The sequence below is a fragment of the Aegilops tauschii genome, chromosome 3, assembly GCF_002575655.3.
Source record: "Aegilops tauschii subsp. strangulata cultivar AL8/78 chromosome 3, Aet v6.0, whole genome shotgun sequence".
NCBI lineage: Eukaryota > Viridiplantae > Streptophyta > Magnoliopsida > Poales > Poaceae > Aegilops > Aegilops tauschii.
Window position 1 is genome coordinate 434,705,981 of NC_053037.3, and position 24,499 is coordinate 434,730,479.

Below are 24,499 nucleotides of genomic sequence, written 5' to 3' on the forward strand. Positions count from 1 at the left end.
CAACACGTCGGCGACCCGTTCTGACGCTAGCAGCGGTTGTTCAGTGGTCCAGAGATCATGATATAATTTTTATTACATTTGAGTTGCTTAATACTTGTGATGAACTTGTATACACTTAAAAAGATAGTATCCTTAAAACAAGATTGAGCACAGTTGATAGATCCCAGATCCCATATTATTTTTTCTTTCGGGAAACCCAGATCCAGACTTGGGAGCGGGTCATTCTCACGTTTCCAGGCGTGGAAGGAAGCCTCCCAAGTCCACGCCGTAGCAACGCGCGGTACCACAGCACGTTGGCGAGAGAGTCGCGTGCACGCGCCCTACACTACACAGGCGCGTGCAGATTCGGTCTCCGGAGCGAGGATATGCCACTGCTGAATGCCGTGCGGTGGTGCCCATTGGTTCGCTAGCTTGCATTGCATTTGGTCTCCGGCGTGCAGTGCGCAGAACGCCGTAGTGAGCGATGGTCCACCGGACCACATGGAACGGGCACGATCGTGAGTAGCAGACCGTCGTGTTCCTTTGGCATATGTTTCACGTATCAATCCATCCACTGGCCGTGATTCGCATCCATGGGAACTGAGTGGTAGGCAGTTTAGAACGGAGCGAGCGTGCTAATTCTCCGGCGCGTCGGGAGGGAGACCAGAGCATTCTCGAGAATTCGCGATGAAAGAAACTCGCATCACCGAGTTCATACCCAAGTCTATCTAATTCCAGTTCAAACAAAAATGTCTCCGTCTCATTCAACCAACAATTCAGTCATTCACCCGTTTCTTGACCGCTCGATTCCATGCTTTCTATTGGTGTTGTACATGTCGCAGTCCGACAATAACAGACCCATAGTAGTATTACGCATACGCTTTCGTCATACAAGAGAAACACCAAAAATGTTAGGCAGATATTTTTTTTAAGGGAATACACAGATATTTTTAGAGTTGATCACAAAACCTAGCACTCTCCCACGGTCCCACACAAAAGGTGAAGGTATGCCAAGTTCGCATCTCACCTGGCATGTGGCAAAAAAAAGGTTGCTCTCACGTGAGATATCGAGTTGGTATCATCATGTTTTTACTGAATTATTTTGAAATGCTTATATATATGAACTGAATTTTCAAGCATAGGGATGCAATTTTTTAAGCAGGCTTAGGGCTTTTTAAGGGCGGTAGAAGTCAGTTTAGAACAAACACTTTTTTGGTTCTCTTGGCAACTCAGCATTGTGTTCTCAACGGCTCATGAATATAACAAATGTATTACATGTTGAAAACAATTTATCGCGGCGCAAACTGAGCCCAGGGCGCATACAAGATTACTCTCGAATTACTTGCTAATCCTGCTGTGTTCCCCACAACCATGTCTCGTTCCATCAAGTGATGAAGCAGCTCAAGATACACAAGGATGTTGTTTCTCCGTGGACTCGTCTAGGTCCCGTATGTCTGCGGTCTTGTAGCTTCATCAGGCACTGTGGGTAGTCTGGGTACAAACAACATCAGCTAGGTACTGGAAGGAATCAATCTGGCATGCGCGCCTACTTATGTGTTATAGAAGATGAGTCCATGACGCTGCATGATTTGTCCATGAACTGCAAAATGGGTACAAGAAGTGAAGGAGATAAGTACTTGCCGAACAAGTAGGCCGATATCACAGCGTATCTATCAAACGTGTGCATGTTTCTTACAAATACAATCCACAATATAAGGAGGTCAAAATAAAGATTTGTTCTTCAACAACTACCAAGAGAACCTACAAATTCTATTGGGGTGATAAGAAGCGAGCATACAACCCACTGGAGAGAACCAATTACTGACAGAATACTGACACCACCACAGGGTATGAGTGAACCCCACTCAGAATTCAGATCAAACCATGTATATATAAGCATTCCAACAACTGAGGAGTAACTAATGAAACTTATCATGACAAGAAACCAAAAGCTATACACATCGACCTCTAATATTTTTATTTTTCGGGGATTAACCACCAATAGTTGATAAGTCCTAAACCACACACCAAGAATACTAGTAAGTGCTTAAACCAGAAATTGCACAGGATTATGGTTGGCTGAGCCCAGAGAATGAAAGGTTCGATGGCCCTACTGATCAAACAGTCATTACCAGCATATTTCTCTCAGGCATTTAACACTGGATTCACACCCACTGAGATTTCTTAACATATACATTTGAGAGGAAAATTCAGCAAAACATTGCTCGGGCTGTCAGGCATGTATATGAATTAATTCGGCATAACAAGACCAGCATCTTAAGAGGGCATTAAGACAAAGTTTGAAGAGGACCACATATTTGTAATGAGTCATGCTATGCAGACAAAACAATCAAACAAAACCCCTTCTATAAGATTGTTAAGGGATTGTTGCATGCTTGCATACTAAATTACATTTCATCAACACATACTTGGAGTTCTAATAAAGATACTCCCTCCGTAAAGAAATATAAGAGCGTTTGGGAGTACTTCATAAGTCATCAAAACACAAAATGCAAGTATGTAACCGAACTACAGAAGGAAAAATATCAAGTTAAAGTCATACCTTCTTCATGGAGTGTAATTCCCGGCCAAATGGTTCCAAGAACTTCATCTCTATATCTAGGGGCCAAACCTGCATAGAGATAACAAAATAGTAAATATCATAATTAGCAAATGACTTTTGACTGCTTATGATCTGCAACATTTCAGGCTAGCCACATTTTGGCTATACATACTATTGGCGCTATACAAAAATAGTAAACATGCGAAAATGAAAGATAAACAAGCAAAAGAAAAACACTACGTGTGTGTGTATATATGTAAACACCGGTCAGGCTAAAGGCACAGCTAACTGAACTTCACAAGTATTTGGATGCCATATATGTGACAATTTATTTAGCTATCCATTTAGAAGCTTGAAACCATCAACAAGAGAATGAAATGGGCTATAGTACTCCCTCCGATACATATTACTTGTCAAAGTCCTAGTGCAAATTTGTACTGCAGTTGTACTAAGACTGCGACAAGTAATATGGATCGGAGGGAGTATAAGAGTTCTGACATAAACATACACACCATGATATGCAAACAAACAATGATCTCAGACAATTGCCGGTGGTTTCTTTATCAAATTAGAGATACTGTAAAACATGAACCGTATAATGCTAACCGTATCCAGTGGTCATAGACTAGTTTCCCACAACAGAAGCAACACATCACTAATTACATGATTGCTTTCCAACAAGCGAACACCATATTTTTTCTTTCAATTTGTGTGACTACGAAACCTGCAACAAACTAACAGAACATGGGCCAATAGAAGCATAGCACGCACATGTACGGATGATAATCAACGAACAACCACAATCACCAAATTATCTAACCAGAGGCGGATTCAACCAAATATCAATTTATGACACGGAATCAAGTGGAACTATTCAACCATGATGCAAAATTGAGCCAATCTATTAGATCATGATGAAGAATTGAGCGAATCTATTCGACCATGATGGAGAATAGAAGGGGAACATGGCACGCTTCAACTCACAAACAACAATCACACCATCCAACAGCTAGATCAATAACACAATTGCAACGATCAGATAGTGCGAGACAGCTAGATCATCAACATAAGCGTAACGATCAGATACTGCGAGCGATAGATGGATTTGTACCTTGAGTCCCATCAGCCGCAGAGGCGCCTGCTGGCCGGGCACGATGCACTCCGGGCCAGCAGCCTCAGCTACGGCCTCCATGGCCAGCCCCATCCCTATCGGATCCGGATTCTGCAGAGAGAGATGGGGATCAAAATCAGGCCTCCCCTCACCTACCCACCAACCGACGAAAATTGAACCAAACCAAGGCGGAGCGGTACGTACCCTCATGATGGCGAGGGCGTAGGCGGAGGAGTCGTCCTGGGCGACGCGGAGGACGGGGGCGTGGTGGATGCGCGGGACGGGGCGGATTCCGGCGGAGCCGGCGGCCGCGACGCGCCAGGGCGCGTCGTCGCCGGCGAGGTGCGGGCGCTTGGAGGCGGCCGCGGTGGGCGAGACGGACGAGGCCGTGGCCGGGGCGGCGGAGGCCGCCGCGGGCAGGGCGGCCGGCGAGGAGGCGGTGGTGGTGGTGAGGGACGCCATCGGGAGGAAGGGGGGAGCAGGGAGCGGTGGGGCGCTCGCTCGCTCCGGTCCGGAGAGGATAAGGCGGGGGGAGGGAACGGAGGGGGAGACGAGGCCCGTTCCGTATGCGTGTTGGCTCGCTCGCGTGTGGGGAGCGACGCGAGGGTGCGGTGGGGAGGGGGAGGGGGGTCTTATACGGCGGGGCCACTTTATGCGACGGGGGTTGGGGGTGGGTCGGCCCCGGCCGCGACGCGGTGCGTCCGGTTCTGGGAAGGCGGCTGGTGGGATGCGGTGCCGGGTCCGTGACGCGTGGGGCCGGTGGCGTGTTGGGAAGTCCGGAGCCGTTTCGTGGAAGGAAGAGTTGGAGTTTGGCTTTGGGGCCGTCCGGTCTCGAATGATCTGTCGAGATGTGTTGTTTACTACTCCATTGTTTTCTCTTGGACGTTTATACTGGTCAAGGTATTAGTGCTGGTTAGAGTTTTTATAACGAGATAAGGAGAGTTGTTCCTTTTGGGGGAAAAGTGCACCGGAGGAGGAGGAGGTGGCTTACCATCGAAGTTTACCTTTTTTTTTAAACACGGGAATGGATTCTAGATCTGGTATTAAATTAAGAAAAATAATACCCTCTGTAAAGAAATATAAGAGCGTTTAGAGTATATAATACTGTGTGTAGAATCACAAAAAACACACTTCCTTCATCCGGAAATACTTTTCCGAGAAATGGATGTATCTAAATGTGTTTAGTTTTGCATACATATATTTTTATCCTTTCATTTTACATTCAGAATCAAAGCGCTATTTTGTTGAATATTGTAGCATGTGTATTTGTGTATTCCTGTACATGTAACTACCACCTTGGTCTCTAGGAAGACAGGCTCTAACACCCCATGCACATGCGTGTGTTGTTACGTGAGTAACCCTGAACTGTATATTTAAACATCACTCTGATCAATACATCGTGTGGGAATTTAATAATCTACTTGGTATTCAGAGCCTAACTATCATGTCTACAGCTCCTGCTGCTTCCAGCGGCACCGTCATCGCGTCTGGTGGTGGCTCCTCTCCTTCTCTTCCCCCAGACACCATCCCTCACAGTCCTATGCCTCAAGCCCGCATCAGTGCTTCCCAACACAACACCCTCGATGAGCCAATATGTTGGTGCAATGATAGGCCCCTTATGGTTCTGGAGTTTGTTGACATAAAAAGTATGGGAGATATCGAGGAGTTTGATGAAAACGACGAAGATATTCTCCCTGCGTCGCAGGAAGATTATCACCGAATTATGATAACAAGAGTGACCCCTCAAAAAATGCTAAAGAGAAGCAACTGGTTCGGTGTCTGTCCAAAGAAATTGACTGCGTCTGAGGAGATTGAAGACAAAGTGAAGACGTAGCATTTGTTTCTTTGTTCTTCTTCTCTTTATTGAGTCATAGGACCCTCGTACTATTAAGAGGGGTGTAGCGTTTTAAACTTTGATTCTCTGATGCTAAACCCAAATCATATGAAAGTTGCGAGAGAAATCTCTTTGTGTTCCGAGCAAATACTTGCCAGCAAGAGACTGAGATTTGTCTCTGACCGAGGAGTTAGCATTACTTGTTCCTCAAGTAATGTTACTGTTGCTCGAAAAATCCGACTGTTGCAAACGTGTCGGTTGGCCATTGGCTGGACCCCGTGTCCAAAATGGTCATTTCTCATCCGGGAAGGTTGCTGCTATAAATAACCACCCCGGGCCGACTTTTTTCGGTGGCTGCTCCGTTTTGATTCTGAGAAGATTGTCGAGCAACCCCCTCCCTGAGCGATTTGAGTTTAAAATCCACCGAGAGAAAAACCCCTAGATCCTAAGAATTAGATAGTGGTTCAGCATCACTCGAATCTAAGTCCGTTACGCTCCGCCTATTACTCTTGAGAGCTGCAAACTCTCTAGACGGTTAGGTGTCAATTTCTTCAGAGACCAAGAGTGATTGTGGTTCTCGAAGAAGAAGTCTGTAAAGGTTCGGAGATCGCCTTCAAGTATCTACCACGAGTGATCGACATTGGTTGACGAACCAATTGTCGAGGAGAATAGGGTGAAGAGAGTTAATCTTCCGTGTTAAGTCACAACCCCTCCAACCAGACGTAGTCCTTGTGTAGAAGGACGAATTGGTCGAACAAATGCCCTGTCCCCATTGAGCATCACTGGTTACCTCTGCTACCCATGTTTACATTCGACATGTTTTCCTTCATGTGATTTGTCTCGATGCATGACTTAGTTTTTTGTCGGTACTTAGTTTTAGCTCGCTGTAATTTGTTTTTCATTCACCCCGTTGCTGGGTTCTGAGAGTTTTGAGATTTCTGAAGAAATTTTGACACTCCCATTCACCCCCCCCCCCTGGTAGACATACTTCGTTCCTACAATTGGTATAAGAGCAAGGTACTCCTTGACTCTGCTCATTTTGGTCTAATAACCTTGGAGTTTAAGTATGTCTTCAGTGAGCTACAAGTCACATGTTACTTCTTGAGCTTGCATTGGTTTTTCCCTTGAAGAGGAAAGGGTGATGCAGCAAAGTAGAGATAAGTATTTCCCTCACTTAAAGAACCAAGGTATCAATCCAGTAGGAGGTATAAGCAAGTCCCCAATTGCTACCTCTTGAGCACTGCGTTGGTTTTCCCTTGAAGAGGAAAGGGTGATGCAGCAAAGTAGCGTAAGTATTTCCCTCAGTTTTTGAGAACCAATGTATCAATCCAGTAGGAGGCTACGCGCGAGTCCCTCGCACCTACACAAAACAAATAAATCCTCGCAACCAACGCGATAAGGGGTTGTCAATCCCTTCACGGTCACTTACGAGAGTGAGATCTGATAGATATGATAGGATAATATTTTTGGTATTTTTATGATAAAGATACACAGTAAAATAAAAGCAAAGTAAAATGCAAAGGAATAACTAAGTGTTGGAAGATTAATATGATGAAGATAGACCCGGGGGCCATAGGTTTCACTGGTGGCTTCTCTCAAGAGCATAAGTATTTTACGATGGGTGAACAAATTAATGTTGAGCAATTGACAGAATTGAGCATAGTTATGAGAATATCTAGGTATGATCATGTATATAGGCATCACGTCCGAGACAAGTAGACCGACTCCTGCCTGCATCTACTACTATTACTCCACTCATCGACCGCTATCCAGCATGCATCTAGAGTATTAAGTTCATGAAAACAGAGTAACGCCTTAAGCAAGATGACATGATGTAGAGGGATAAATTCATGCAATATGATAAAAACCCCATCTTGTTATCCTCGATGGCAACAATACAATACGTGCCTTGCTGCCCCTACTGTCACTGGGAAAGGACACCGCAAGATTGAACCCAAAGCTAAGCACTTCTCCCATTGCAAGAAAGATCAATCTAGTAGGCCAAACCAAATTGATAATTCGAAGAGACTTGCAAAGATAACCAATCATACATAAAAGAATTCAGAGAAGATTCAAATATTGTTCATAGATAAACTTGATTATAAACCCACAATCCATCGGTCTCAACAAACACACCGCAAAAAGAAGATTACATCGAATAGATCTCCACGAGAGAGGGGGAGAACATTGTATTGAGATCCAAAAAGAGAGAGGAAGCCATCTAGCTAATAACTATGGACCCGAAGGTCTGAGGTAAACTACTCACACTTCATCGGAGAGGCTATGGTGTTGATGTAGAAGCCCTCCGTGATGGATGCCCCCTCCGGCGGAGCTCCGGAACAGGCCCCAAGATGGGATCTCGTGGGTACAGAAGGTTGCGGCGGTGGAATTAGGTTTTTGGCTTCGTTTCTGATCGTTTGGGGGTACGTAGGTATATATAGGAGGAAGAAGTACGTCGGTGGAGCAACAGGGGGCCCACGAGGGTGGAGGGCGCGCCCTGGGGGGGGGGGGTAGGCGCGCCCCCCTACCTCGTGGCTTCCCTGTTGGTTGCTTGACGTAGGGTCCAAGTCTCCTGGATCTTGTTCGTTCCAAAAATCACGTTCCCGAAGGTTTCATTCCGTTTGGACTCCGTTTGATATTCTTTTTCTGTGAAACTCTGAAATAGGCAAAAAACAACAATTCTGGGCTGGGCCTCCGGTTAATAGGTTAGTCCCAAAAGTAATATAAAAGTGAATAATAAAGCCCAATAATGTCCAAAACAGAAGATAATGTAGCATGGAGCAATCAAAAATTATAGATACGTTGGAGACGTATCACCAATCTATGCACCTGCACAAACAATCAAATACTTGCACCCAACGCGATAAAGGGGTTGTCAATCCCTTCACAGTCAATTGCAATGGTGAGGTCTGATAGAGATAGGTATAAAAGATTGTTAGAACATAAAACTAAATAAATTGCAGCAAGCTATTTTTGGTGTTTTTGGTTTATAGATCTGAAAATTTATAATGGAAAATAGACCCGGGGGCCATAGGTTTCACTAGAGGCTTCTCTCTTGAAGGCAAATAATATGGTGGGTGAACAAATTATTGTCGAGCAATTGATAGAAAAGCGCAAAGTTATGACGATATCCAAGGCAATGATTATGCATATAGGCATCACGTCCGTGTCAAGTAGACCGAAACGATTTCGCATCTACTACTATTACTCCACACATCGACCGCTATCCAGCATGCATCTAGAGTATTAAGTTCATAAAGAATGGAGTAACGCCTTAAGTAAGATGACATGATGTAGAGGGATAAACTCAAGCAATATGATGAAAACCCCATCTTTTTATGCTTGATGGCAACAATACAAATACGTGCCTCGCTACCCCTACTGTCACTGGGTGAGGACACTGCAAGATTAAACCCAAAACTAAGCACCTTTCCCCGTGACCTGATCTGCCTCGTCCTATGTTTCCTCCCGAACCTCTTCCTCCTCCTGGTCCTCGACCTGGCCCCTTAAACCACGAAGCTTTCAGATCCTTAAACACAAGTGCTGTCGGGGGGTGGACCCCGTCACCGCACTCCTTGAACAGGTGCCCATGATAACCACAGACTGAGCACCAATCTGGGAGCCATTCAAATTTGATCCTGAAGAGAACTCTCTGTAGAGTGTCTTTCTTTTTAATCACTAGAGAAACATCATTCTTCAATGGTTTGGTTACGTATATCCTCACCCCGAACACGAGCAAAGTTTCCTTCAAAATCGTGTGACTTTGGTTCAGCATAAATAAACTCACCCACTGTAGCAGCAAGTGCCTTGATCTTGAAGAAGAACCCATCTGGAAGGTCATGGATCTGCATCCATATATCTATCTTATTGAGCTCTATTGTCGATGGCTTAGTGTAGCCATCATAAGCAGCCAGGACCACCGCTTTGCCTTTGAACGTCCACGTCCCATCCTCCATCACGCGCTCCCAATCCCCAAGGCACGAAAACTGCAGTGTGTAGAGATTCTCTTCTAGCAGCCTAATCTTCACTTCTTTAGCCAGATCCTAAGCAACCCTCATGTTCTTATAGAACCAGTATTGACTGTAGGGTTTCACCGTGTGGACCCTTGCGATCGCCATCCACCGGGTCGCCTCTGCCTGCAATTCCTCGTCATCCACCACCACGTCCTGGAGATCCTCCTCCTTCAATCCCAGTTCCTCCATCATAGCCTCCACATCGGACACAGCCGTGCCGGATCCTGAAGCCCCATCATCCATGGTTCTCTTGCCCGAGGAAAACTATTCCGCGGGCAGTGTTGTCCCCATCTGATCCACTCACCCCTCCGCCCGTGAGGCACGGGCCCGCACAATCACCGACGGGAGGAGGATAGCGGGGTAGAGCAGTCTCTACGGTAGGACGAAGCGCGTCGCCGCCGAGAGGAGAAGAAACCCTAACGAGAGGGGAAACCCAAAGGCGTCTCTCTACTAAAACCGAAATCTACGTGATACATCGATTAGATCTTGTTGATCGAGCAACATGAAATAAAGGGGCTGTGCATGCGCTATTGCTGGGCTTCGTATTTGCTGGGATTTTTTCTTTGCTAGGTGTTTTAGTCTGGTACATGGGTTGGGGCATGAGTCCCTAAGCAGCTTCACGATTACCTAAAAAGACAAAGCAACTTCACGTTGTGTCACACACACATGGGGAAAAAGAAGCGGATAAAAGTGGAAAAGGAAGAAATGCATCGATTTTGAAAAATTAGCGCATTTAAGAAAAAGAAGAAAAACAAGAAAAAGATAAAAGTTTCCCCAACTAAAGAGAATAAAAGTGGAAAAGGAACTATGTTGGCACATTCTATCGAGATGGCATAGTGGTTACAGCGGTATGCTCTGACTCGAGAGGTCTCGAGTTCTAAACCCCAAAAAACATTGGGCCATGGTCCGACCCAACAAAACCACCGGTCAGCCCCCTAATAATAATAAAAGAAGAAGAAGCAATCGTGTGCCCTAGACGTACCTCACCCACCCAGAGCCAATCTCGCCGGGAAACCCTATTTGCCGCTCTTTGCGGCAAACAGTCGGGCTACCGCACAGGTATCGACCGAGCGCTCGGGGAGGGGGGGGGGTGGGGCCAGCCTGTTAGCGTTCCAACCATACCGGTTTTGGGAACCTTCTATGGATGTTCCTAGCCAATTTTTTCGATTTTGGAACCTTCTAGAAGGTTATTGAACCGGTTTTTCTTTTTATATTTCTTTTTATCTTTACTTTTGATTCATCTTTCCTTTTTCGTCTTTTCTCTATCTTTTTTTCTGTTTCTTTTTTCTGTCAGTTTTTTATTTTTCTTCTTCCTGCTATTTTCTTTTTGAACTTTTTTCTATTTTTAACGAATGTTTCAGAAATTTAGAAAAAGTTGAAATTTTCAAATTTTGTTTGATTTTCAGAAAATGTTCCTGCTTTTAAATTTTTGTTCAGAAATTTTGAAAATGTTTAGAATTTCAGAAATGTTCTCTTATTTTCAAAAAAAATTCCAAATTTCAAAAAGTGTTTGTCCTTTTAATTTTTTGTAAACAAACTAAAAAATGTTTGGTTGAAGAAATATGTTTCTGTCTTCCATATTCGTTCAAAAATTTAGAAAATATTCATGTTTTATTTTTTTTCATAAAAAAATATTCGCATTTTTAAATTTTGTTCATGAATTAGAAAATATTCTTGTTTTCGAAATTGTGTCCGTTTTCAAAAATTGTTCACAAAATGCAAAAAATGTTCCCATTTTCACAATTTGTTCGCCAATTCAGAAAACTTTCACATTTTTCAATTGTGTTCAAATAATCAAAAAAATATAGAAATTTAAAAAAGTGTTCCTTTTTTCCATATGTTTTCACAAATTCAATTGTTGAAATTTGTTCACAAATTAAGATCTTTTTGGGAATTTGAAAATGTTCCAGTTTTCAAAATTTGTTCAAAAATTTAGAAAATGTTTTTGTTTGTAAATAATTCTTTTACAAAGTTGAAAAGTGTTTGTGTGACATAAAACACTCAGGCTTTTTTCCAAAAAATGTTCGTGTTTCAAATTTTGGTTTGGACTTTCAAAGAAATGTTCCAGTTTTGAAAAAAAATCCAGTTTTGGAAAAAAAATGTTTGTGTTTTCAAATTTTGTTCTAGATGTTCAAAAAATGTTCATGTTACAAGTTTTTATGGAATTTAAAAAAAATCGCATTTTGAATTTTTTTCAAGAGGGTAGGAAAATTGTGTTTAGAAAAATTGTTCATTAATTTTGAAAAAGTTCCTTTTTTGAAAATGTCTGTTTTTTTTTAAATTTCTTCACAAATTTGGAATGCGTTTGTGTTTCGTAAACATTCGCATTTTTTTCAAACAAAATTGTTTTGCGTTTGAAATTTCAAAAAAATAGTATCGGTGCTAGTTTTTTCTTTTTTTGAGAAGGGTATCGGTGCTAGTTACGGTTCGTAAGTATTTCGCGCAACCAAATATACAACAATGTACCCTAGCTCAACTGGTACTAGCACCTCTTCGCGAGCATGAGATCCAGGGTTCGATTGGGCTCGGGGAGGGAAGAACCGCCTCGGGAAAGTAGGATCGCACGAGGCGATCAAGGGAGGCGACAAGGGTTCCCTTGCGCGCCGCCGGTGACGCCGCTGGTTCCCTCTTTCTCCGTCGCCCGCTCCGGCGGCGGGAGGGAGGGGGAACCTTGGGTCTGTTCGCTAGGTGTGTGTGTGTGTGTGGTAGGGTTAGGGTTGAGGGAGACGCTGCCGAGGCCGTTGCGGTGGTGTCGCGTCGGAATAAGTTTCTCCGGGCTCCGTTCGCAGTCAGGCGAGGCTTTTGCCTTCGTCTAGGAGCCAGCGGGGCTAGGGATCCCCGGATCTCGTCAAGGTCACGGGCTATGGTGGCTGGAGGTCCATCGGTACTGGACGTTTGGGTCCTCAGATGGGCGATGGATGTAGGGAGACGAAGACCCTTCTTCTTCCTTGTTAGTATGATTTGCCGCTCCTGTTCTTCTCCTTCCTCTGCGCTGATACTGGTGGGAGATCCTGCTTTGTCCGGACGGATGGCCCGGCCGCGGTGCTGGACCGGTCGGATGACTCGAGTTCTCTTCCTTCCGGAAGGGACACTTTTTGCGTTACTCAAAGCCAAAGATGGCGACGGCTGTTGCAGGTGTGTTGGATTGATGTCCATGCCCTCTCAGCGCTGGTGTCAAGAAAGGAGGAAGCAGCGTGGCGGCAATTGTACCGTGGTCGAAAATGATGACCTGCTTACGACTGGTTGCAGATCCTTCTGCTGCAGGGGTCTTCTCTCAAGATTCAGGGATGATGACACATGGCTCCGGAGATCTTCTTGTGTTATGATTGTCTTAGGGTACTCTACGTGTTCATGGTGCTTTGTGTTTGCGTTTCAGTGTGCTTGTAAGGGTCAAGTATTTTGTACTGATTCATGATATGAATGAAAAAGTTCTCAAAAAAAAATCCAGGGTTCGATTCTTACAAAAGCCTCAAATTTTTTTTAGTTCGACTGCTGTTCGCTAGCTTGGGCTGGCCCAGTCGCGTTCGCGTCGGCGCCGTGTTTCGACTGCTGTTCGTTAGTTTGGGCTGCCCCAGTCGCGTCGCCCCCTGTGCGTTGGCGCCCTGTTGGACGCAACCAGCGTCCAGTAGGAGCTCCCAATCTCGCCTCCCCCTCCCCTGGCGGCGCCGTCGTTCTCCACCAGGTCGGCCGTCTGCTTCTTGTTCTTTGGGCCGTTCTGCACCAGTCGGCCGTCTGCTTCTTATTCCTTGGGTCGGTATCATCTAATTTTTGTTCCTCGCTTCTTTTGAATCCAACTACTGCAGGAAGGAAAGAGGATCTTTGAGGTGTTGGATTGATCGGAGATGAGCGCCCGGCGGTTTTTGAACATCCTGGTGTCGGATTGCCAGAAATTCACGTACACGCTGCGGCGCTTCGTTCTGTCCCACAACCAGTTCTTCTACCCAACACCAGAAGAAGCAGCGGAACATGCCAAAGTGGTGCCTCCATTGACAGGCATGCCCGACAAGTCAACCCTATCAGCTAACTCCTCGGCGGGGGCGGGGCACAACAACAAGAAGAAGCCGATGTATATTCGGCCGCCGGCACCGATGGTGAACATGAAACCATCGATATGCGCCAAGACTCCGTACGATCGACGGGGCCAGATGGATTGCTTCCCTCTCACTGAAACCAAGCTCTTCTTCACCGACAGCTCCGCGCGCATCTTCCGCTTCGATGCCGACACTCACTGCATCGACACCATGCCCAGCCTCCACACGCCCAAGTCCTCCCCCTTGTCCTTCTCCATCCCTCCAAATCCGACCACCTCGAAGGAAGGCGAAGGCGAAGGCGGAGGCCTCTACATCATGGACAGGATCCTCAGGCCCAACAAGGAGGGTCAGGTCCAGTTTGAGTCTATCTCGTACCGCAGGCGCTGCAACTACTCCACCAAGGCCTGGCACTGCGACGCCCTCCCGCCGCCGCCTTTCGTCCACGACCCGGCCTACAAACAAGCCTCCATCTGCTCCTATGCCCTGGTTGGCGGCCACACCATCTGTATCTCCATCAGGGGCGTCGGCACGTACTGCTTTGACACGCTGGCTTGCGAGTGGAGCAAGGCTGGCAACTGGCTCATGCCGTTTCATGGCAGGGCGGAGTATGACCCGGAGCTCGGCCTCTGGTTTGGCGTCTCTGAGCGAAACATCCACCTCCCCTGCGTCGCCGACATCTCCGGTGTCCTCAGAGGGGAGGAGCCGCTGCCGGAGCACACTCGAATCTGGGAGGATACTGACATGCCAGAGGGGTGGTACCCGCACAGTCCGTGCCCCACCGAAGTTGTCAGCCTGGGTTCAGGCAGGTTTTGCGTCACCAACTTTGTTGAAACTAAGGACTTCGATGAGCGCTGCGGCCATTCGTTGGTTGACGACATATTTGCTGTCTTCACCGGCATGGAGCTAGTGTTACCCGGCAATGACAATGATGAGGGCAAAGCCAGAAGCAACGGCAAGGGCGACTCCAAAGGCAATGCCAATGGGAACGGCAACGGGATTGCTGGTGTGCGTATGATTAAGCATAAATCCAGATCTTGCAGGAGTCACGGCACCAACTTGATCAAGTCTGTGCTCTGATGAGGCATAATATATAGTCTGCTCTCAGGCCATGTCCTACTTGGTCTGCCTGCTTTACCCTCTCTATCTCTACTCTTATATATGTATTGTAATAAGATACCGTATGTATGTTGAGGCTTCATTTGCTATATAGTCCTGCTGCTCTTTTGTATCTCGCTTTCCCAGTTAGCAATCAAACTTTGAATAATCTTGGGGCAGAGTGACTGGCGTGCTTTGCCTCTGATGTTATTGTGGAGCAAATCCAGCCTGTATCCAGATTTGCTGTTGAGCAACTGGTTCAGACACCTGTTTGCTAACCTTAAAGTGTCTGTTTGCTACTCTTAAAGTGCTCACTAAAGACTTAAAGAGTCTAACGAAGAAGAGCTTGTATATGGTGGGAGTGCAAGCTTAAGGTGCCGGCTCCAAATCCAAATGTTTGTTGTGAATCTACTAGTCATGCCTTTGGCGCCGGCCTTCCTGGCGACGCAGTAGAGCAAGTACAAGGGCGGGCCTATTCGGCGCCGAACCAGATGGAGACGAACTGCACAAATCCGGCTGCCCATTTGTCAAAAAATATGCTGGATGGCGCCTCATTCACGTCATCATTCGTGCTATGAACACTCGCACTAGGTTCTGAAATCAACAAAGAGGTTATTTCATGACACCACATTCTAATGATTTATGAGAACTATTGTTAGTTTTCCTACTTTTGTAACACTAACAATTTACATATACATGATTTGCAGCTCACACTTCTGTAACAATAAACATTTATGTATATATAATTTGCTTTTCTGAAAGTTGATTACATTTTTTTCCTGATCACATTGAAACAAGGAAAACAACACTTCTATGCAAATATGTTCTTCAGATCTCTTATATTGAGCTCCTGATTTCTTTCTCTCTAATTTATTTCTATTTCGCAGATAGGCTTCCTTACCCATACGATGCATGCCACGGCGCCTCCACTATTATTTTCTCGGCTTGTGTTGTGTTTAAGTGGTGAAATGATCGCCGCCCAGGGGTGGTGGAGGCGGGGTTCTTCTGTTAGTGGTTGCTTGCTGTTTCTTGTCCTCTCAGACGGTCAGGTTGTCTAGGATTGGGACACCCTCAGAGTTGTTGGGTGTGAATTTAGAGTTGTGGTGTTTTGCCAGAGATTAGATGCTTCTGACCTTCGGAGGTAGCAATAGATGTTCTGTCAGTCCTAGGCGAGTTCTCCGGTTCCAACGACCGGTTCTTTAGTACTTTTGTAGTTTATTATTACTTCCAAGGAAATTAGAACAATGTCATGTTGCACTCCTGGTGTTTTTATTTAGGAGAGTGGAATTGGATAAGAGTATATTTTGGTGTTGTCCTATTACCATTTGTGAATAGCTGATGTCGCAAAGTTATTAGTTTGATCGACATTTTCATGTATTGTCCAAGGATGAAATATTGCAACTTGATGATCCATTAATCTTTCCATGAGATTTGTTCATCTTCTCATTCCATCTTTCAGTTTTTTTGCGGGCACCATCATCTAATGTGTTGATTACTTATGATTACACACTCTGCGCACCATCATCTAATGGAGAAACAAAAAAAATTAGTTCCTCTCACTGTGCTGCCTCCGGCGATCCCTCCCGACGACCGCGTGCACGGTTGGTCGGGAGAGCAGGTGCCTCCGAAACCCTGTCGTTCGAGATCCTGCCCGGGAGTACGGCAATAAGGTCGGCCGATGCTGAGGCTGCCGCTGCCGCTGCCGCGTTGGCCTGGCCAACCGGAGGGTATGACTCTTTCATCCCCTATTTGCTCGTACATGTGCTGGCCGTATATATGTTGTTCATAGATGTTTCGGTTCTATGTATTGTACGCGCTCACACGCTTAGGTTTCGGTATGAGATGCATACCGTATTTGCCAGGCTTATCATTTACTCGTGGATTAGATTAGTCGAAAAAGTGCTAATATTTCCCACAGATACAGAGAGAAGGTGCTCACTCTTGCTCAACATGAACTACGTGGCACGCCTACAGTGAGTGAGACCACCTCGATTTGCATTCAGTAGAGGATAATCAGGAAGAGGTGACCTTATAATCCCCTCAATTATTTGAAGTCTGCTATTTGAGCTCTACTAACCATCTCATATGGCCATTGAAGATCTGAATGGGTCAATAGCTCCTGTGCGACATCTTTCGTGAGAATTGGACGGAGAGCGACGTTGTTGACAAAAATGGCTTTGGGGCGACACTTTTGAGCGAGTAAATAGCCCAGACATGACATGACCCTTAAGCTGAACTGATGCCCTCATTAGCTGTTATGGGCTGGACCCACAACTTATCCATGTAGCGCGGGACCCACCACTTGTCCAGTAAGCGCGGGACCGACAACTTATACACGTAAGCGCAGGACCCACCACTTGTCCAGTAAGCGCGGGACCCACCTCTTCGCAGCTAGAAGAGACGACCGCCCATGCCCGTCCGCCCGCCGCTGCCCATTGCTTCCCCTTTCCCCATTCTTCCTCTTCTCCGACGAGCTAGTGCAGATGTCCACCTCCTCCGCCACACACTCAAAATGGCGTCAGTATGGTCCAGTGCCGCTCACAAGGTGCCCTGACTGCCCACGCCCAGAGCCTCTGAAACGGCGGGTCAGTAGGACTGATGAGAATGGAAATCTTGGGCGGGAATTTGTGAAGTGCTTGAGCAAAACAATGGTAGGAAGGGATGGCAAGGTTAGATCTCAGTTCTTAGCCCGTTCTTCCACTGCCGTTTGCTCTAATTTCTCCATATTTTGTTTTTCCCCTCGAATTTAGAATTTAGGGTTCATGTTGTTGTTTTCAGATCCTGAAGAAATGCACACATTTCGAGTGGATGGATGATTATGTTGAGAGGATTCAGTTCGAAGGCTACATTGATTCGAGCGGGGCCGCAACCTAGGAGCTCAATTTGGGGGGTGGGGTGCCGCAGATGGAGAATTTGGGGCCGAGCTCGGACAGAGGGGCGGGCAGAGTCGTGCCGATGGTGAGGTATGCGTGCAATGCTGAACTGCACTTGGAGTCTGAACTAAACGAGGAACTGAAGAAGATCAAGAAAAATCAAATGGAGATGATCGATTTGCAGAAGCAAGCAAATATCATGGCAAGGGGGTTCTATTGTTGTGTCATTGCTCTGTTGTTGTTTTACTTGTTGTTCATTCGTCATTAGAGGGGGATTTAGGTCTGTCCGGGCAGAGGATGCGATCTGTGCGCCATGCCAAGTTCATGTAACTGAATCAAAGCAGAAATATTCAGTGTTCATGCTTTGTTCTTGTTCTTCAGTTAATAGAGTGCACACCCCCAAATTCAGTTTGTAGTAAAAAAATCTTGCTGCCGAATAGATGTTGGGCTGTGAAAAAATAACAAGGCCCAAATAGACACAAGCACACCCGGGTAGGGGCACCAGCCCAGTTTTATAGCATAGAGGCACCCATGTTTAGAAAAAAATGTTTAACTAAAAACTCAAAATAAAATGTTGTTTCGGCAAATAAACCTTTAACAAACATATACTTCTTTACTTGTTTTTTCTTTAGCCAAATTTTTCTTTACATATTTGTTGCTTGTCCACGGTTGCACAAAATATTGGCCAGAGGTAAAATTCAAACCAATATTTTTAGGACCACAGAAATATTTCTTTTGTGCATTTGAGTTAATCCAATAATTGTTTGCATGAACAAAGGAGTTGCATGTCCATGGTTGCATAAAAATTTGCACCGTACACCTACTAGCTAGGGTGACCCTATTTGCATGAACTAAATTAGTTGCATGTCCATGGTTGCACAAAAAATTGCACTGTACACCTACTAGCCATGGCCTAGACACATGCATGCACACATGTAGCACACCAAGATATGAAAAAAAATTGCAAAAAAAATTGGGTACCCATACCCTACACTTGCATGTCCGTAGTGGAATCTGTTGGGGAACGTAGTAATTTCAAAAAATTTCCTACGCACACGCAAGATCATGGTGATGCATAGCAATGAGAGGGGAGAGTGTTGTCCACGTACCCTCGTAGACCGAAAGCGGAAGCGTTAGCACAACGCAGTTGATGTAGTCGTACGTCTTCACGATCCGACCGATCAAGTACCGAACGCACGACACCTCCGAGTTCAGCACACGTTCAGCCCAATGACGTCCCTCGAACTCCGATCCAGCCGAGTGTTGAGGGAGAGTTTCGTCAGCACGACGGCATGGTGACGATGATGATGTTCTACCGACGCAGGGCTTCGCCTAAGCACCGCTACAGTATTATCGAGGTGGACTATGGTGGAGGGGGGCACCGCACACGGCTAAAAGATCAAGCGATCAATTGTTGTGTCTAGGGTGCCCCCTGCCCCCGTATATAAAGGAGCAGGGGGGGAGGTGCGGCCGGCCAGGAGGAGGCGCACTAGGAGGAGTCCTACTCCCACCGGGAGTAGGACTCCCTCCCTTCCTTGTTGGACTAGGAGAGGAGAGGGAAGGAGAGAGGGGGAAAGGAAAGGGGGGGGGGCGCCCCCCTCCTTGTCCAATTCGGACTTGGGGGGGAGGGGCGCGCGGCTACCCCTTGGCCTCCTCTCCTCTTCCACCAATTGGGCCCATGAGGCCCAATAGCCTCCGGGGGGGGGGGGGTTCCGGTAACCCCCCGGTACTCCGGTATATATCCGATAACCCCCGGAACCATTCCGGTGTCCGAATATAGTCATCCAATATATCAATCTTCATGTCTCGACCATTTCGAGACTCCTCGTCATGTCCGTGATCACGTCCGGGACTCCGAACAACCTTTGGTACATCAAAACATATAAACTCATAATATAACTGTCATCGAAACGTTAAGCGTGCGGACCCTACGGGTTCGAGAACTATGTAGACATGACCGAGACACGTCTCCGGTCAATAACCAATAGCGGAACCTGGATGCTCATATTGGCTCCCACATATTCTACGAAGATCTTTATCGGTCAGACCGCATAACAACATACGTTGTTCCCTTTGTCATCGGTATGTTACTTGCCCGAGATTCGATCGTCGGTATCTCAATACCTAGTTCGATCTCGTTACCAGCAAGTCTCTTTACTCGTCCCGTAATACATCATCCCACAACTAACTCATTAGTTGCAATGCTTGCAAGGCTTAAGTGATGTGCATTACCGAGAGGGCCCAGAGATACCTCTCCGACAATCGGAGTGACAAATCCTAATCTCGAAATACGCCAACCCAACAAGTACCTTCGGAGACACCTATAGAGCACCTTTATAATCACCCAGTTACGTTGTGACGTTTGGTAGCACACAAAGTGTTCCTCCGGTAAACGGGAGTTGCATAATCTCATAGTCATAGGAACATGTATAAGTCATGAAGAAAGCAATAGCAACATACTAAACGATCGAGTGCTAAGCTAACGGAATGGGTCAAGTCAATCACATCATTCTCCTAATGATGTGATCCCGTTAATCAAATGACAACTCATGCTATGGCCAGGAAACATAACCATCTTTGATCAACGAGCCAGTCAAGTAGAGGCATACTAGTGGCACTCTGTTTGTCTATGTATTCACACAAGTATTATGTTTCCGGTCAATACCATTCTAGCATGAATAATAAACATTTATCGTGATATAAGGAAATAAATAATAACTTTATTATTGCCTCTAGGGCATATTTCCTTCAGTCTCCCACTTGCACTAGAGTCAATAATCTAGATTACACAGTAATGATTTAACACCCATGGAGCCTTGGTGCTGATCATGTTTTGCTCGTGGAAGAGGCTTAGTCAACGGGTCTGCAACATTCAGATCCGTATGTATCTTGCAAATTTCTATGTCTCCCACCTGGACTAAATCCCGGATGGAATTGAAGCGTCTCTTGATGTGCTTGGTTCTCTTGTGAAATCTGGATTCCTTCGCCAAGGCAATTGCACCAGTATTGTCACAAAAGATTTTCATTGGACCCGATGCACTAGGTATGACACCTAGATCGGATATGAACTCCTTCATCCAGACTCCTTCATTTGCTGCTTCCGAAGCAGCTATATACTCCGCTTCACATGTAGATCCCGCCATGACGCTTTGTTTAGAACTGCACCAACTGACGGCTCCACCGTTCAATGTAAACACATATCCGGTTTGCGATTTAGAATCGTCCGGATCAGTGTCAAAGCTTGCATCAATGTAACCATTTATGATGAGCTCTTTGTCACCTCCATAAACGAGAAACATATCCTTAGTCCTTTTCAGGTATTTCAGGATGCTCTTGACCGCTGTCCAGTGATCCACTCCTGGATTACTTTGGTACCTCCCTGCTAAACTTATAGCAAGGCACACATCAGGTCTGGTACACAGCATTGCATACATGATAGAGCCTATGGCTGAAGAATAGGGAACATCTTTCATCTCCTCTCTATCTTCTGCAGTGGTCGGGCATTGAGTCTTACTCAACTTCACACCTTGTAACACAGGCAAGAACCCTTTCTTTGCTTGATCCATTTTGAACTTCTTCAAAACTTTGTCAAGGTATGTGCTTTGTGAAAGTCCAATTAAGCGTCTTGATCTATCTCTATAGATCTTGATGCCCAATATATACGCAGCTTCACCGAGGTCTTTCATTGAAAACTCTTATTCAAGTATCCCTTTATGCTATTCAGAAATTCTATATCATTTCCAATTAGCAATATGTCATCCACATATAATATTAGAAATGCTACAGAGCTCCCACTCACTTTCTTGTAAATACAGGCTTCTCCAAAAGTCTGTACAAAACCAAATGCTTTGATCACACTATCAAAGCGTTTATTCCAACTCCGAGAGGCTTGCACCAGTCCATAAATAGATCGCTAGAGCTTGCACACTTTGTTAGCTCCCTTTGGATCGACAAAACCTTCCGGTTGCATCATATACAACTCTTCTTCCAGAAATCCATTTAGGAATGCAGTTTTGACATCCATTTGCCAAATTTCATAATCATAAAATGCGGCAATAGCTAACATGATTCGGACAGACTTAAGCATCGCTACGGGTGAGAAGGTCTCATCGTAGTCAATCCCTTGAACTTGTCAAAAACCTTTTGCAACTAGTCGAGCTTTATAGACAGTAACATTACCGTCAGCGTCAGTCTTCTTCTTGAAGATCCATTTATTCTAAATTGCTTGCCGATCATCGGGCAAGTCAACCAAAGTCCACACTTTGTTCTCATACATGGATCCCATCTCAGATTTCATGGCCTCAAGCCATTTCGCGGAATCTGGGCTCACCATCGCTTCTTCATAGTTCGTAGGTTCGTCATGGTCTAGTAGCATAACCTCCAGAACAGGATTACCGTACCACTCTGGTGCGGATCTTACTCTGGTTGACCTACGAGTTTCAGTAACAACTTGATCTAAAGTTCTATGATCATCATCATTAACTTCCTCACTAATTGGTGTAGGCGTCGCAGAAACCAGTTTCTGCGATGAACTACTTTCCAATAAGGGAGCAGGTACAATTACCTCATCAAGTTCTACTTTCCTCCCACTCACTTCTTTCGAGAGAAACTCCTTCTCCAGAAAGAATCCCAATTTAGCAACAAAAGTCTTGCCTTCGGATCTGTGATAGAAGGTGTACCCAACAGTCTCCTTTGGGTATCCTATGAAGACACATTTCTCCGATTTGGGTTCGAGCTTATCAAGTTGAAGCTTTTTCACATAAGCATCGCAACCCCAAACTTTAAGAAACGACAACTTTGGTTTCTTGCCAAACCACAGTTCATAAGGCGTCGTCTCAACGGATTTTGATGGTGCCCTATTTAACGTGAATGCGGCCGTCTCTAAAGCATAACCCCAAAACGATAGCGGTAAATCAGTAAGAGACATCATAGATCGCACCATATCTAGTAGAGTACGATTACGACGTTCGGACACACCATTACGCTCTGGTGTTCCGGGTGGCGTGAGTTGCGAAACTATTCCGCATTGTTTCAAATGAAGACCAAACTCATAACTCAAATATTCTCCTCCACGATCAGATCATAGAAACTTTATTTTCTTGTTACGATGATTTTCAACTTCACTCTGAAATTCTTTGAACTTTTCAAATGTTTCAGACTTATGTTTCATTAAGTAGATATACCCATATCTGCTTAAATCATCTGTGAAGGTGAGAAAATAACGATATCCGCCACGAGCCTCAACATTCATCGGACCACATACATCTGTATGTATGATTTCCAACAAATCTGTTGCTCTCTCCATAGTTTCGGAGAACGACGTTTTAGTCATCTTGCCCATGAGGCATGGTTCGCAAGTACCAAGTGATTCATAATCAAGTGGTTCCAAAAGTCCATCAGTATGGAGTTTCTTCATGCGCTTTACACCGATATGACCTAAACGGCAGTGCCACAAATAAGTTGCACTATCATTATCAACTCTGCATCTTTTGGCTTCAATATTATGAATATGTGTATCACTACTATCGAGATTCAACAAAAATATACCACTCTTCAAGGGTTCATGACCATAAAAGATATTATTCATATAAATAGAACAACCGTTATTCTCCGATTTAAATGAATAACCGTCTTGCATCAAACAAGATCCAGATATAATGTCCATGCTTAAGGCTGGCACCAAATAACAATTATTTAGGTCTAAAACTAACCCCGAAGGTAGATGTAGAGGTAGCGTGCCGACCGCGATCACATCGACTTTGGAACCATTTCCCACGCGCATCGTCACCTCGTCCTTAGCCAATCTTTGCTTAATCCGTAGCCCCTGTTTCGAGTTGCAAATATTAGCAACAGAACCAATATCAAATACCCAGGTGCTACTGCGAGCATTAGTAAGGTACACATCAATAACATGTATATCACATATACCTTTGTTCACCTTGCCATCCTTCTTATCCGCCAAATACTTGGGGCAGTTCCGCTTCCAGTGACCAGTCTGCTTGTAGTAGAAGCACTCAGTCTCAGGCTTAGGTCCAGACTTGGGTTTCTTCTCCTGAGCAGCAACTTGCTTGCTGTTCTTCTTGAAGTTCCCCTTCTTCTTCCCTTTGCCCTTTTTCTTGAAACTGGTGGTCTTATTGACCATCAACACTTGATGCTCCTTCTTGATTTCTACCTCCGCAGCCTTTAGCATTGCGAAGAGCTCGGGAATCGTCTTATCCATCCCTTGCATGTTATAGTTCATCACGAAGCTCTTGTAGCTTGGTGGCAGTGATTGGAGAATTCTGTCAATGACGCTATCATCCGGAAGATTAACTCCCAGTTGAATCAAGTGATTATTATACCCAGACATTTTGAGTATATGCTCACTGACAGAACTATTCTCCTCCATCTTGCAGCTGTAGAACTTATTGGAGACTTCATATCTCTCAATTCGGGCATTTGCTTGAAAAATTAACTTCAACTCCTGGAACATCTCATATGCTCCATGACGTTCAAAACGTCGTCGAAGTCCCGGTTCTAAGCCGTAAAGCATGGCACATTGAACTATCGAGTAGTCATCAGCTTTGCTCTGCCAGACGTTCTTAACGTCGTCAGTTGCATCTGCAGCGGGTCTTGCACCTAGCGGTGCTTCCAGGACATAATTCTTCTATGCAGCAATGAGGATAATCCTCAAGTTACGGACCCAGTCCGTGTAATTGCTACCAGCATCTTTCAACTTTGCTTTCTCAAGGAATGCATTAAAATTCAACGGAACAACAGCACGAGCCATCTATCTACAATTAACATAGACAAGCAAGATACTATCAGGTACTAAGTTCATGATAAATTTACGTTCAATTAATCATATTACTTAAGAACTCCCACTTAGATAGACATCCCTCTAATCCTCTAAGTGATCACGTGATCCATATCAACTAAACCATGTCCGATCATCACGTGAGATGGAGTAGTTTCAACGGTGAACATCACTATGTTGATCATATCTACTATATGATTCACG

The 24,499-nt window shown here is 45.1% G+C and overlaps 2 protein-coding genes across 2 annotated transcripts; one reads left to right on the forward strand and one right to left on the reverse strand.

The window, feature by feature from the left end:
* Positions 1–1,173: 1,173 nt before the first annotated feature.
* Positions 1,174–4,266, reverse strand: LOC109773663 (uncharacterized). Its single transcript, XM_020332370.4, has 4 exons — positions 3,858–4,266; positions 3,654–3,764; positions 2,543–2,611; positions 1,174–1,579 (listed from the first exon to the last, which is right to left on the reverse strand). The coding sequence occupies exons 1-4, from the start codon at positions 4,113–4,115 to the stop codon at positions 1,526–1,528; spliced, it is 492 nt and encodes a 163-aa protein (XP_020187959.1). The 5' UTR covers positions 4,116–4,266; the 3' UTR covers positions 1,174–1,525.
* An 8,725-nt stretch (positions 4,267–12,991) lies between these two features.
* LOC109775384 (uncharacterized) lies at positions 12,992–14,805 on the forward strand. Its single transcript, XM_020334134.4, has 2 exons — positions 12,992–13,182; positions 13,304–14,805. Exon 2 carries the CDS (start codon positions 13,343–13,345, stop codon positions 14,606–14,608), a length of 1,266 nt encoding a protein of 421 aa, XP_020189723.1. The 5' UTR covers positions 12,992–13,182; positions 13,304–13,342; the 3' UTR covers positions 14,609–14,805.
* The last annotated feature ends 9,694 nt before the right edge of the window (positions 14,806–24,499 follow it).

Coding starts and splice junctions, on each gene's coding strand:
- LOC109773663 (XM_020332370.4), bottom strand. CDS start 4,115: ATGGCGTCCCTCACCACCACCACCGCCTCCTCGCCGGCCGCCCTGCCC. Junction 3,765..3,857: donor ACGCCCTCGCCATCATGAGG/GTACGTACCGCT, acceptor CTCTCTCTGCAG/AATCCGGATCCGATAGGGAT. Junction 1,580..2,542: donor AATTACACTCCATGAAGAAG/GTATGACTTTAA, acceptor CCCATTTTGCAG/TTCATGGACAAATCATGCAG.
- LOC109775384 (XM_020334134.4), top strand. CDS start 13,343: ATGAGCGCCCGGCGGTTTTTGAACATCCTGGTGTCGGATTGCCAGAAA.